General features: G+C 39.8%; 1 protein-coding gene across 1 annotated transcript in view; it reads left to right on the top strand.

The window, feature by feature from the left end:
- FRYL (FRY like transcription coactivator) overlaps nt 1-15,545 on the top strand; it is a 3,917,685-nt gene that overhangs the window by 1,053,845 nt on the left and 2,848,295 nt on the right. Inside the window, exon 13 of the mRNA XM_044055727.1 lies at nt 13,248-13,356. Coding sequence (XP_043911662.1) covers nt 13,248-13,356 — 109 coding nt within the window. The remainder of the gene's footprint in view (nt 1-13,247; nt 13,357-15,545) is intronic.

Raw genomic sequence — 15,545 nt, 5'->3', positions numbered from 1 at the left:
TAGCACATTGCACATGGAAAACTGTCCTCCTCGTGGCCTTGAACTTGGCTAGGCGGGTGTCTGATTTGCAGGCCCTCCTGGCTACTCCACCCTTTTTGGTATTCCACACAGACAGGGTAAGTCTTAGAACTAATCCTTCCTTCATGCCCAAGGTGGTTAATGACCTGTCCTTAAGTCAAGTCATCCATCTGCCAACCTTCCTTCCCAAGTCACATGGAGACAGTGAAGAGAGTACTTCATTCCCTGAATGTGTACAGACAGCTCAGATTCTATCTGCCCAAAACCAGGTCCATCAGACCGGCAGACCAACTGTTTATCTCCTCCCACCCCAGAGCCCTGGGGAAAGCAGTATCTAAGCAAACAGTTTCAACATGGATTTCAAAGGCTATTACCTTCTGCTACAAACACCATGGTAAATCCCTGCAAGGTACTGTCAAAGCACACTCCACCAGGGCAATGGCCTGTTCTGTGGCCTTGACACTTCCACTATTCTTGAAGCAGCCACTTGGTCTTCTGTGCATACCTTCACCAAACATTGCAAGCTAGACCACATTTCTAGGGCCATAGCTGGATTTGCCAGGGCTATCCTACCTGGATTCCTAGAGATTTCTACTAGGCCACCTCTCCCTGCCTCACAGAGAGTTTTGGCACTCAGTCATATGTACAGAATACTGCAACATGTGAACAGATGGACATAGAAAAGTTGTGTAAAATCTTACCATAACCATAGATGTCCTTCTTTTCCATGTTGCAGTATTCCTTCCCACCCGCCTTCCCCTCCTGTTGTAGCAGCCCCCTTTTTAGGGCAGATGAGTGCAGATGTCACTTTAATGGCTTACGCTCTGCTAGCCACGTCAGACGTCCTTTGTACCATACACTGACTGAACTCTTTTGTATACTGGCCGGATGTTTGGGTACCAAGAAGAAACCCATATGTACAGAATACTGCAACATGAAAGAGAAGGACATCTATGGTTATGGTAAGATTTTACACAACTTTTCTTTTTCTCTTAAAATAAGCTGGCAGCAGCAGTTATGTACCCATTTGGTAATTATGACTAAAACAGTAATTGATTGAAGAGTGCAAGCCGGTAGTTAATACCAATTTTCTAAACCACTAACCACAAGCTTTTCATGTTTAATATTATTTACTTGAAATTCATTTAAATAGTGTACTTTGTGCAGTTAAATATGCAATAAAAATAAGTGCTTGCACAAGGAAATGTAAAACAAATAATTTAGGCAGACAGGTGGTATTTATAAGAACATTGACTATACAGTTATCTTTTTTGTTATCTCTGTACAGTTATCTTGATCCTGATCTAAAATTATCTGAAGGTTTACTTTGATCTGTTCCGCTCTAGCTTTTAAAAGCATTTCGCACATGAAGAAAACTTACAAGCAGTGTATTTCAGACATGAGCTGTCAGTCTAGAAAAGTCATCTCTGTACACTCTAGAAGGCAAATCCAAATAGTGCTACTAACAGTTGATGTACAATAATTTGTTTGCTGTACTTGAGGGTGTTTCCTAATATTTCCTGTGCCATCACTGAGTTGACCCATTTGTTCTAGTGGCACTGGAACTGTGTATAGCTCTGTGGTCTGTTCCTTCCTGATTTGGAATTCCCTTTAAGCCCTCCATTTCCAGGTGGAAGTTAAGTGATAGGAATTGGACCAACTGGCTGGTTCTGGAGAGATGCCAACCACCCTTGGCAACTCCTCTGAAACTACAGTCTTTACTTTTCAAGAGGAAGTATGCCTCCCCGTGCCAATTTCCCCTTAGCTGCATAGCGCAAATGCACTTTGAGCTCCTGGTAAATGGCATCCTTGTGGCAAGCCAGAGCCACCAACTTCTCCTTATGATGGGCAAGTTGGGAGTGGCTCTCACTGCTGGTCCTATCTGGTCAACTTTTTCAGGCACCCAAGTCACTAATTGATCTTGGACTTGCCTGTAGCACAGTCAGAGCTGTCTCCCTGTTTACCCCAGTGCAGGGCTGGTGTGAAATGATCTCATCCATCCTTTAACTACAGATTTTTGCCACAGGTCTAAGATAACTGGGTAACATGATTTATCACTCTCTCCAAGTGTTAACCCCAACGCTATAGTGCTGTACTCTTCCCTTCAGGTTCCTAATTAGTATTGCTGCTTTAGCGTGCAGCTAGAAATGCTTTATTCCTAGATCTCCAGCTGGCAATTTTAGTCATATTTTTTTAGTCTCTGTTTTCTCCCTTTGTATCACATGTCTGTTGTCTGGCTGTTGGTGCGTGCAGAGGATTAAGGTTCTGCAGTGTTAATGAGTTGCTTCCTGTAACACAAGGGTACAGGGTTTGATTCCTTTAACCACCATTTGCTTTCTGTGTGACTCCGAGTAACTCACCAGGCAATGTTCCTGGGTTGACCCTGAAAGGGGGCACTTGTGTCACTTGGGCATGCCTGGGTAACAAATGCATAAATTAAACTAAAAAGAAAATAAGATAATTTTGACCGCTATCAAGACATCAGAACTTTTCTTTTTCCAAGATGGAAATGAGACCGCAGCGTCTGGCAGGTCATCCTCCCAAAAGGGATACTCACAACCTAGATGGCTTTTTTTGATGAAAAGATCACAAGATATCACCCCCTCCCCCATTCGTTCTTCTTCAGTTAGTGTAAACCAATATTAGCCTGCATGTGGATATTGTGGTTTGAATCTTTGTTTGCATTGACTTGGTTCCTGATGCTTTTAGGTCTGTGATTACCAGTAGGTGCTTCAGTATGTAGGGACACTTGGGGGGCTTAAGAAATGGGAACATTATACTTAATTAGCAACAGTGAGGATATATCAGGGGAGCTAGGAGGGGAAATATAACAAAAGAGGGTAGATTTTAAGAAATTTGTGATAATTTGGTATGAATTCTTTAGTAAGAATTCCGACTGAATTTGCATGCTATTCCCCAAGTTACTGACTGGACTGGATAGAAATATTTCGCAGGATTGTGCATTTCATTGAAAGCTTCAACTCCCATCCAATAACCATTTTAGATAATGCATCTATAAAAAATAAGATAAAAATTCATGGTAATATAATAAAAATGAGACATTGGCACTTTCTCACCTACTTATTGAAAAGAGGAATTTAAGGAATGGGTAGTGAAAATGATTTGAGAGTTATTAGGGAAATAGAGTTGGTAGTAGTAATAGCAAGCGAGTGGAATAAAATGACTGTATATCTGGGGAATATGTTCTTCTGGAGCAGGTGCATTCTTCTACCTCACAAATGATCCCTCAACAAAAATATTGTGAACGTGATCTTCCATCAGTGGCGCCAGCCTTGCTGCGATCTATTCAAGTCCCCCCGAACAACAAATGCAGCAGCTCCTTTGCCCTAATCCCCCCAAAGGGGGAACCCCCGAGGGTTGCTGTGCTTCACAATCGGCCACTCAATTCCCAATTTTCTTCAGTTTAAAATAGGGTAGAAATGAGAGCACGAGATACATGGTTAAGATGCAATAGGAATTGCGTAGAGGGGCTGACAAAGTTTAAAGTATTGCAGAATAAGGGGAATCTCACAGAAGATGATGAGGTATAACTGCGGAATGCTAACCCGAATATATGGGAATGTTTGGAGAGTGTGCATGAATTCAGAATAAATTTTCTTAAACTATTTTTTGATAACTCTAGAGCACAAAAACTTTTAGTGCAGCCACTTGGTCAAAAGAAAGTAGAAGGGGTTGTCATCAGACTTAGGAAGCTTGTGAGAAGAAAAATTACCAGAGATCTTATAGCGGTATTAGAGATATTTCAGAAATTGTATGAAACTTTGTATAAAACAAAGGAATATGGAAACCAAAAAACAGCACAGTGGAAAATACTTGCGTAAGGCTTAATTTTGCCAAGATTAGAGGAAGATGAGGTTCAAAAACTAATAGTTAAGATAGGAGATGAGATAAAAACAGTGAATCTGATGTCAATTTTCACTCTGTTCTCAACTGATGAGTTCGGATCTAATCCCTCGGATCCAACTTGACCATTGCTAAGCCTCGTGGCAACCAAAACCTCTGGAGCTTCTCCCTTACCCAGAACGAACCAACACCACTTAACTCAGATCTCATTTGCTGCTTCAAGCAAAAGATGTGGTTTTCCATCTTTCTCAAGCGATCTTCAGAGAAGTGTTACTTTTTGCATTTCTTACTTAAATACATTTTCTATTACTATCTCTTACCTGCATTTATAAACTACTGCTTGTTTCTGACCCTTTTTCTGTATATTGTATGTGTTTTGTACTCCTTGGATATCTTGGGTATCTTCTTCCCTTCTATGATGTTGTCCTTGCTCCTTTACCATTGTTGGTATTTCCTTCCCTTTCCCCTTTTTTCCTAGCTTAAAAAAAAACAAAAAAAAACTTTGCTGTGTTATTGTAGTATTAACAGGTATCTTGTTTCTCATATTTGACTTAGTGATGGTGGATACGTCAGCAGGATTTAAAAAGTGTTCAAAGTATGTGCACAAACTGCCACTTTCTGATTCCCGCACACTTTTTGTTTGTATGTTCCCTCTCCATTTACAGGAGGACTGCTCTATATGCCATGGCGTTAATCCTCGCACTTTAGTAGAACGTAAAAATAGCTGATACTTAAAGCTGGTCGTCCTCCTTCATTTGAAGATGCTATATTGGAGGATGCTCCGTCTAAGACAGAAGTTTCAAAAAACTTCTTCTTTGAAGCCATCATCCTCCTCCTCAGCTTCAGACTTCTCAAGAAAGAGGTCTCATACACACCTGGTCTCAACCCCGGATCCAGAAAAGGCAAAAATGCAAGATCCTGCTGAAGGAACAAGTATCAGGTCCGAGGCCTCCTAAGTCCGGTGAATACAAAGCTCTCGGATCTGTCTTCGTTGGGTCCAGTGCAATCTGAACCTGACTTTCAGATTGCTAAGTTACTTCCTAGAACAAAGTATTCCCTGTCACTGGATCTGGTACCTGACAAAAGGCACCTTCCCCATTTTTAGAAAGACCCAGGTGTCCGTCTATACACTCCACTCATTCTTTCAGAAGCTTTACAGAAGAAGATGTGAAGAAACTGGTGAAGAAGATTGTCTTGGTGCCGAGCCAGACTGGTGTTCTTTGGCTCCTACCACTCTGGGTCAGGAGATCCCCATGTCTGTTACTCCCCCTTTACACATTCCTCCTCTGCTACTTCAGAGGTTTTGGATCCGAGTTATCTGGATCTGTCTGGTTCAGAAACAAGGATACCTTTATCCTTGGGTGTGAGATTTTCTCTGATAGGTCTGGTCCTGTCAGATCTGGAGAGCTCCCAGAGCCATAGCCTACCTGTCAGATCCAAGGTGCTGCATTTGACTCCGAAGCTTTTGGAGCCATCTCTGCACCTCATAGCCCCTGCACTAGACAGTTAGATTCTGACTTCCACCTCGCAGGTCTTGCTCTTGGAACCTGAGAGGGCTACATTTCAGAAGCTTGTCGTCTTGAGTCTGACTTGCCCTCTCTCGCCTGTGGAGAGAGTATTTTCTACCTCGACTATTCTGACTGATCTGTCCCCCTCAGATCCTGAGTCTTCTACCATGATGTCACAGCGCTCATAGCCTCACCATCTCCTTCCACAAAGACAGCCAGTTCCAAAACCCCAAGTTCCCACCTAGGCAGTTGTAATCTCCTCTTCTGATAACTCCCCAGAGCACCCCATGAGGAGGTCCCTAAGAAGAGGGACGTGTAAGAGGAAATGCTTAGATTCCCTGGAGTTGTCCATCACTGAAGAGGCATATTTTGATGAAGGCAAAGGTTCCCCATGATCACCTCCTGAAGATGTCTCCTTTGGAGACATCATAGAAATTCTTAAACAGAGAGGTGGTTGGACACCCAACAACTCTGTATCTGGGGAATATGTTCTTCTGGAGCAGGTGCATTCTTCTACCTCACAAATGGTCCCTCAACAAAAAGATTGTGAATGTGATCTTCCATCAGTGGCACCAGCCTTGCTGCGATCTATTCAAGTCCCCCCTGAACAACAAATGCAGCAGCTCCTTTGCCCTAATCCCCCCCAAAGTGGGAACCCCCGAGGGATGCTGTGCTTCACAATCGGTCACCCCAGGCTCCTTTATGTGTATCCTCCCACTCAATTCCCAATTTTCTTCAAACAGCTATAAGATTGAAGAGCAAGGCAATCATCATTGTCCCTTCCTGGCCTCAACAAATTTAGTTTCCCTTCCTTTGGCCTCACTTGATTCAACACCTTGGTTTCTGGATCAGACTCCTGACCTCCTGTCTCACCAAACAGGCATGATGCATCCAGGCATAGTAAACCTCAGGCTGGCTGTTTGGTTTCTCCAGTTCCATTAATAGCCAGACAACCTATGCTCTCTTTTCCTGTCATATTGTTTTGTCTTTTTATCCTCCCATAAACATTCCACCAGGAAACTATAGCCCAGCAAATGGAAGGGATTGTTTTTTTGGGCTCAAAAACGTAATATTGAACCTTTCACAGTCCCAGTCATGATATATTGACATTTCTAGTACATGTTTTTGAAGGAGCTAGTTCTACTGTTAAAGTACAATTAGCAGCAATATCAAATTTTCATGTTGAAATAATTGGTTCTGTAGTGTCCCATAAGTTGAGCAAAGCATTTTTGAAAGGCACTCTACTCATAATGGCCCCTTTATACTCCCCTTTAGGACCTTAACCTTGTGCTGCAGTCTTAAACAGTCTCCTTTTGAACCCTCACCTACATGTGAACTCAAATATCTTTCATGGAAAACAATTTTCTTAGTAGCCATTACCTCTTCCAGAAGAATTTCTGAGATCCAAGCATTGTGCTGAAAACCTCCATACTTGACTATACATAAAGACAGAGTTACCTTATGTACCAACCCATAATTTCTTCCAAACGTGGTGTCAGAATCCAGTATAAGTCAATCTATTAATTTGCCAGTATTCTTTTCCCGAATTTTCTAACAAAGGAGGATGTGTTACATTTATTAGATCATAGACAGTTGTGTTTTTACTTACATAGGACTAAAAACATAAGAAATTCTGACCAATTATTTGTTTCGCATGCAAAACCAACATTGGATAAACCAGTTACCACAGTTACTCTATCTAGATGGGCAACAGATTGCATTTTGTTAATGTATAACAAGTTGGGCATTGCTCTGACAAAGCCTGTTCGAGCCCATTCCATTAGATCAATGGCAGCTTCCCAAGTTTCTCAGTCCAGAGTGTCCATGGATGATGATTGTGCAGCAGCTACTTGAGCTACTCTCCATACCTTTATTACTCATTACAAGTTAGATCTGGTCTCCAGAGAAAGGGCATCTTTTGGTTCTTAGGTGCTCAGGAATATCCTTCCTTGAGTCCGCCCTGGAAATTAGGTAGCTGGGGACTTTCTGCCATCAGTTGAGGACAGACTGAAAATTGACAACATCAGATAAAGAAGATATGCACTCACCATAACTTTCCATCTGTTCATTTTCATTCTTCCTCAACTTCCCTCCCACCAGCGCCCATCCTTAAGGCTTCTGAAGAGTGAGTGTTTAGAGGATCTATATTTCTTAATTTACATAAACACCAGATATGGTTTCTCCTTGATGATTTCCATCTTTTACATTCTACTAAGGCAGCAAACAAGATCTGAGATAATTGGGGTTTGTGCATTCTCGGTAAGGGTGAAGCTTGAGAGTTTTTAGTTACCACGAGCTTTAACAGCCAAGTTGGATCTGAACCCATCAGAATGAAAATGGACAACACAGAGGGAATGTTAAGGTGAGTACATAACTTCTTTTTTATAGTCAGTCTGCAGGGAAGTCTCCAGGAAGTTTAGAATTTAGGAGGAAATAAAGTAATAAAGATCTGGAAGATTTTGTTTAATAGTATTTTAAAGGAGGGGAAGCACCAGCAGTTTGGAAGAAAGCTGTGGTGGCTGTATTACCCACAAAGGGTGAAAATCTGTCAGACCCAGCCTCATACAGACCCCTTTCAGTTTTAAACCATGATTATAAAGTGTTTGTCTGTACTAGCTAAAAGAATGGTAAAGGTATTGCCAAAATTGATATAGATCACTGTGGTTTTGTGGAGGGGGGGTCGCAAACATTTGACAACATTAATAGAATAATGATACAGAAGAAAATAAAATGTAAAAAAAGTAACTCTATGGAAATTGATGCAGAGAAAGCATTTGACAGAGTAAGCTGGGGTTTTGAGTAGGGCAGTGGAACCATTTGGTTTCCTCGACAAAACAATGTGGTTATTTAGGAGGATACGTGAAGGATCAGAAGTGAGAATTAAAGTGGGAGGGTCCTTTCCAATAAATTGTGTTTTGAACAGAGGAACCAGGCAGGGGGTATCCTCTTTCCAGTATGTTTGATTTAAATGTAGAGCCATTGGCAAAGAACAGCAAGTGTGTCTTTAGTAAGATAAGGAGATTGATGTAACTGTATGAGAGGCAGTGACATTTGGCTGCTGGACCTTTTAGCTGAGTGCTTAATTTTGGGTAAGATGAGATGTCTTGGATTTGTGGGAGAAAAATCCAAAAATCTAAAAAAATAATTATAGTTGAGCTGTGATCTGTATAGTAGAGTTTAGTTTTGGGTTTTGCAGTGTAGAGGCAGAGTGGTTGTGATTTTTGAGGTTAAGAGGAAGGTTGTCGAATTAGTTTAAGTGCCAGAAGGAAAAGGTATTTTTGATTGAGTTTGAATAGTTGAGATCCTTTTAGAATGTCAACTTTTTGGTAAACAGGGAGACACTTTGCATTTTTTAATATTGTGCAGTTGTGTTCATTTTTAGAGGAGTGAGTAATCTAAAAATGTTGTTGTTTGAATGCATGCTGTTTTTGATGCTGAAGCTATGGGGGGTAGAATGCCTTTCCTACCAAAATCTTCAGAACAGCCAAAGGCAAACAGTGGCATTTTATTGGCTCAGAGTACCATAAAATTAACTTTTGTGCTTGTGTAGTTCAGGTGGAGGGATAAGTTGAGAGAGGAATTGAGCCAAATGCCAAGGTTATTTAAAAGAGGTAATATTTTAAATGGGAATGGTGCTTTGGTCATAGATATTCAAAGTATTTTTAAGTTTCTTTTTGATCACAAAAATCATAGTTTTGGTTTTGATGAGTTGAGAAAGGAGGCTTTTGTTGATCAGTGGATTAGTGCTAGGAAATGTACTTGCAGGCATGTCTGGAGGTTGGGTGCTAAATCTTTAAGTACCATGGTGTCTATGTAGAGAAGGAGGGGAGGATTGAGTTGGTTCAAGGGTAAGTTTATTTGTAAAGATAGGGAGTAGTAGAGGAGCAATTACGGAATCTTGTAGTACCCCACTTTGAGTGCTAATTGTGAATTTTGATGGTGACGTTTGGTGAGGTAGTTCTGAAGTCAAGGTAGCTGGTAAGAATGTATGCTTGTTTGTATCAGGTGCATGATGAAGATTTTGTGGTAAATGATGGCTAGTTTAAGGTTGATAGGTTATAGGGCTTCACTTTGGAACCTAGGATTTAAAGTTTACAAACTAAAATAAAATAAAGTGCCGACCAAACAAGGCTAAAATATAAAAAAACTTTAATGTGCAAAAAGAAATGGTAAGCGCTTTTGCGATGAACACACCGCTTTTTCAGACAACCATAAAAAACATTAGACATTTAAGTATACATAGCCAGCCAATAGGAAAAGCTCATGATAGTGATGTCATGCAACAATACACATAGTAAATAGATTGGGGGATGTTAAAAACACATTAAAATTATATAAATGGAGGCTGTCTAAAAGGATGTTACTCTTAATGTTTCAGAGAACGACCTTTTAAAAATGGTTTCATTGTAGAAACACCATTCAGACCTGGTGGTCTTTCTGCATTAAGTAATAAAATCCATTTCTGCTCAACTGCTTCAATGCGATTCAGTAAATCACCACCTCTCAGACCCACATATAAAACTTGCAAAACAAAAAATTTAAAAACGTGTGCAATCATAATTCTTAACATGTACTGCTAAAGCATTCTTTTCCTTTTTATTTTTTATATCTCTTTGATGCTCAAGGATCCTGTCTTTAAAAGATCTATTCGTTTTACCTACATAAAAAACATGACATAGCTGACAAAAATCAAAATAAGCCAAGTTTAGCAGTCTTACAGTCTGCGTAAAACTAAAAGTCTATATTAATAGTAAAACCAGTAGATGGATGTCTAAAAAGATGGCAGGAGTGGACAAATCTGCAGGCTGAACAGTCCCTACAAGAGAATGTGCCAATCCTATTAGATTTTTCCAGTTTCCTTTGTGATTGTGATATCATAAAAGGAAACTGGAAAATTCTTGGAAATATACCTGAATTGAGAGATACACTTGGGACCACACCACAATTTTTTTTTTTAGAAATAATAAATCCTTGAAACAACATCTCTGTTATAGATCATTATACCCAACATAAGATGCGAGTCTAATAGGGATAGGCACATTCCTTTTGTAGGAACTGTTCATCATGTAGGCAGCCACCTTTGGAGTGGTTTTGATTTTTCATGCCATGCATCTCCTTAGGAAAGTTCAGCTCATAAAGAAAGAGGGTATGCTGTGGGTTGCCAATATTGGCCTGTCCTCACTTCTGCAAGGAAGCATTACCAATAAGCAGCCTTGCTGTTCCCATCCTGAGGCATGGATGTTAGGTTCCCTGGCTTTCCATTCAAGAAATCTTACACTGGGGCCATCCCCATCCCTACTCTTTGGACAAGCAAGCAGGCCATGCCCGTTAATTCCTGTTCCTCCCTGCCTGGCTCCTCCATTTGTGCCTAGAAATCCAACCCTTGTCACCAGGATTGCAGTCAGGGCTCCATCTCTGCACCACTGAACCATGCTGTACTTCATCCATTGTTGTTTAAAGATGGAGTGCACTTTCTTTTGAGTTTGAAGATTGAAATGAAATTTTAAAAGGCTACTTACTGATTTTTTGTAACTGTTCTTTTACTATAGGATTATTTTCCTGTTGCTTGGAAATTGGCAGTTTTAGTGCCTCAGAAGGAATAAGATTGGGACTGATTAAAAGCAGTTGTAGACTGCAGTCCCTTTTTCAGTTCAGCAAAGATTTTTTTGCTGTATTTTTCATGAAAATAACGCACTCTTCTGCTGTTGTAGTCTTGGTTGCATGCTTGAAAACAATATTCCATGTTCAAGCTTAGTTTTTAGGTTTCCATTCTGCACTTCATTCTGACATGCCATGAGCTCCTTATATTTGAGGTTAGTACTTATCCATCCCATCCCTGTATAATGGAGAACCCCTTGCAGCTGAACATTGAAGGTAGTAATGTAGAGTAGTTAGATTCACTTTAGCAATGATGCTTAAATGGTTCAGGTCTTAAACATCCCCTTTTCAAGCATGCCTCTCAACTGGTACAGATTTTTGCAGAATGTCGATTTTTGCTTCAGATTTTTGTTCCGTTTTTCATAAAATTGTTTTCTGGCAACTTAGTGGCAAATCATTAAAGGCTGAAGTTAGAAAATAATGCCAGACATTTAAGTTTCAGACTTCATACCCTTCAGAAAATCCATACTAATGCAAAACCTATTCTGTCAACGTTCTAAGTTTGTTAGCGCAATGTTTAAAAATTGTCCCTATTTTTGGGCCTTTGTCCCACTTTTATTTGTCTTTGTCCAGATTTCTTGCTCTGAGAGGTTGAGAGGTATGTTTCAAGGTGGTTTGAGAGGATGGTAATTAATTCCTGATTAATGAAAATGTTTAAGAACAGTGGCTCAGAAATCCACAGCAACAAATGGGTCTTAAATGACAGAATTATAAGAAATGCCATACTCCACTAAATATGGACAAGTGGTTTGTTGTAGGTCATCTGCATACCCTAAGTGAAAACTGTCCCTTGCATTGTAATGTTTGGCTTTTTTTTTTTTTGTTGCTGGCGTTATTATAGACTGGTATGTGATCATGCAACTCTTTTTCTTCTCTGTTGACCATCAGCCTCTCTTCGACAAGTAACATAACCTTTCATGACTGCCCTCCCCCAAGAGATAGTGATTCTGTGTCTACTCAAGTTTCCACCAGGGATTATCCTCTGGGACTGTGTGCCATGGATGTTTACCACACGCATCCTGCCCTTAGAGATTCTGCATTAGTCTTTCATTCCCCCTGACAGCTGCAGCAGGTGCCCAGACCTCTAACTGATCTTTTGTCCAATGGATCGTAGTTGGGACTTTATCCTTCTGTGCTAACACAGGTGACATCATGCAGTTTTGAGCCACAGTGCCGAAAAACATTTTTGATTTGGGGCATAATGTTGGATGTTTCCAGTGATACTTTGATGAAAAAAAAAAAAAGATTTTATAAATGTTTTCATGTGTACACGTTGTGTTTTGCCTGAGACTTTCTGGTTGGGTCCTGTCTAGATCTCCATAATGAATTTTACTTTCTAGTCTTTTTGAAGTAGTGAATACTTCATGTTTCTATTCCTTTTTAAGAAAGTTAATGTTTGATTATTCTGTCTTCAACTCCTGTTTACACATTCTCCTTTTAAATGTCTTACCTTAGTCATTGCACTCATGTATTATAAATACTTCATTAATTTGTAAACCTTTGTAATGACTTTCAAAAAATGTTGATTTTCTACATTCTCTGCCTTTGAATTATGTACAATTGCCAGCTCTTCAATGTTTACTTAGCATTAGAATTAGTTTTACTGTTTTCCTAGAACATTTTATGCTGTTTATAGTTTCTTTAGCATTAGGATTTACAACTATTTTTTGTGAACTAGAAAACATTGCAGTGTGTTCGTTGTTAAAAAGATGACTTAAAGGTATATTTTTACTGTATTTTAGTATGTTAATTCTGTCTTCATTTTCAGTGTTAAGGGTTTTCTGCAAGACATTATAGTAAAAGTGAAGTTTTGAGTTGAATGTTATTACATTCATTGATCAGTTCAGTTTGCAAGTATTACGTAGCCTATTTATTGACACCACAGAAAAAGGTGCATCATTTTAGAATATAGCTTTTATGTATTTGTCAGCTCTTGGTTCTAATTGTAAACATATATTTAGAAAAACAGTGATAATATCTGTGATTTTTATCTGGTTAAAGTAATTGATTTGACTTTTTTAATGTGATGATTGTTGTGGGTGCAGGTTGTTGCAACTCTGAAATTGTTTTGTCTTTAAGTTGCAAACAACTATATTGCCCAGATTACTTTTGGCTGAAGTAATTCTAAATTGTATGTTTGTATGCATTGGTCTTTTAGTTCTTTACATTGGTAATTTTTTTTCTTTTATTTTTTTCTAGTCGCCTCATGAACATTGTATCAGCACTTTTTCCTAAAGGTTCCCGCAGTGTGGTTCCTAGAGACACACCCCTCAATATATTTGTTAAGATTATCCAGTTCATTGCTCAGGTAGGTATTTCCTTAAGACGTAGCATATGTTGTGTAAAATATGATATATACATTTGTGCTGTACATGAAAAGGTAAATTCTTTATGGTGCTCCACTCTGTCAGAGTACTTCTGCATAGTTGTTTGGCTAGCTTGCTGAGGGGGGTGGGGGGATGGGTGAACAGACACTTGTATAGGAAGCAAGAGTCACTGCTTTTGGTTTCTGGTAGCTTCTTCAGCATAATGAGATATTGATTTTCTGGTCATTTTAGTTCCTGGCCCTACCTTGATTGTAGTAAAATGACCTTGTTGTATTGGCCCAGTAAGATGAAAACATTTTGAGTGTGTAACATTCTAGTTTTTGCTGTTTTGTGTTAAAATTAAGGTGTCTGACCTTGAGGACTCAACCTTGACGCGTCCTGTTGAGCTTGTCATCTTTATCAGCCAGCATCTGGCAACTTTTTTTTTTTTTTCAAAATTAACACATTTAGGGATGTGCACTCACTGTGATACTGCATGTCAATTACATGTGCATGTTTGTCATTTACTGCCAACATTTTTTTCTCCACTTGAGCTGCCAACATTTCTTTTCTGCTTCTTACACTATTTGGCTCTTGAGTTCTTGCTGCTGTTGGTAAAATTTCCCTTGTTTGCACTCTTTTGGTTCCATTTTGCAGTGATTAAGGACACCAAATGCTCTTGCTTCCATGACAGTGACTAGTCCTTGCAGTTCACGCTGTAGTTGCATTTCTTATAAAGACGTACTTTTAACAAACAACCACTGGTTGAATGCTACCTTAATTGTAAGTAATATGCAGATGTGTTCTCGCTACTTTGCTACTGCACTATATACTATGCAGACGTCTGTGTACAATTTTCTGTGTCTCAACACCATGGTGCCTGGGCCATTGCTGTAAAGTGACTGTCATCTAGTTCCAGTTAACAAACTGAAGTAAAGAATTTGAAACTTTTGTTTTAAAAAATGTAGTCATTTCTAGCACCAGATGGCAATAGCAGGTCCTCAGTGGACAGGTTGGAGATCCCCTTTGGTGAACACGAGTTTGATAGAGTTTTGTGTACAGAGGATATCATTCAGAAGAGGAACTGGGGTGCAACTCATAGAATTAAGTTCATTTTTTTTCCTATGGTCTTTCCTGCAAGAAACGTGATCTTCCTCACTTAATAGTCAACCCATTCCAGTCAAACATTATGGTAGAGGACAAGAGGTCCGAGAGAAATATGTACAGTCCCTTTTCCCACTCTGGAAGATGGTTCATCCTGTTATGTTAGTGGGACCTGTTTTTGTGTTAGGGAGTGGCCCCCTAAAGTCAATGAATCACACATTTGGGTTAGTCACAGCTGAAGCATTGTCTATGAGGGCTGAACAGTCATTCAGTCCTTAAGGTGGAGGAGCTATTGGGCAAGTCTTGGCCAGGGTCCATGACCTGGCCCAGATTTATTTATTTATTTTTTTAACTGTTCATGGGAGCTTGAGTCACAGGTACAGATTTTAACAGTTAGGAGCTTATGCTTTATGCCATTGTCAGGACTGGTTAAGTCTTTCTTCTTCAGTCACATTTTTTTTTTGTAGAATTATTTGCTTGTTGGTCCCCATTTACCTGACTTTTAGTGCATTGTTGTCCATCAAATCCTTTTGCTTTCCTTTGTTTTCCTTTGTTTGGGGCTGCTAGAGGTCACAGGTTCTCTCCCTCTTAAACTCGCCTTGTAAATCTACAAGGGGTGAGATTGTTCTCATTGAGATGGACAGAATCTTTGAGCCACTAAATAGATGCTTGAGCCCCTTTTTAATGTGATCTGAGTTTTGTGTAATCCTTCCAGTGCATTGAGAACTTTATTTCAAAATGTCCCTCTCCTGTCTTTGGGACCTTGTGAGTGTGAGGCTGTTTGGATGTCCTGGACATACCATACAGTTGGAACTAGGCTTTGAAGGTGTTAGTTTGGAAGCCTGGAAGCACCCTCCTTCTGCCTTAAGGCCAGTGTGAGGTGTCATGTTATAGCTGGGTAGTGTGATTTAATTGACTCTGCCTCCCGTGCCTTTGAATGTCCTGTGGTCTTGATAGAGCTGTCAGGATTCCTGCAGACTACTTCCAGTTTTTCCTCTGCTACTCAACAGCTTTGCTTCCCTCATGCCCAGATAAGAGTAAAATGGGTGTACTATGAGCATTTGCAACTCATTTAAGTGACACATGA

The sequence above is a fragment of the Protopterus annectens genome, chromosome 14.part0 (assembly GCF_019279795.1).
Source record: "Protopterus annectens isolate FY-2018-M chromosome 14.part0, PAN1.0, whole genome shotgun sequence".
Taxonomy (NCBI): Eukaryota; Metazoa; Chordata; order Ceratodontiformes; family Protopteridae; genus Protopterus; species Protopterus annectens.
Note: the sequence above shows the minus strand (reverse complement) of the source record. Positions and strands in the feature narration are given on the sequence as shown.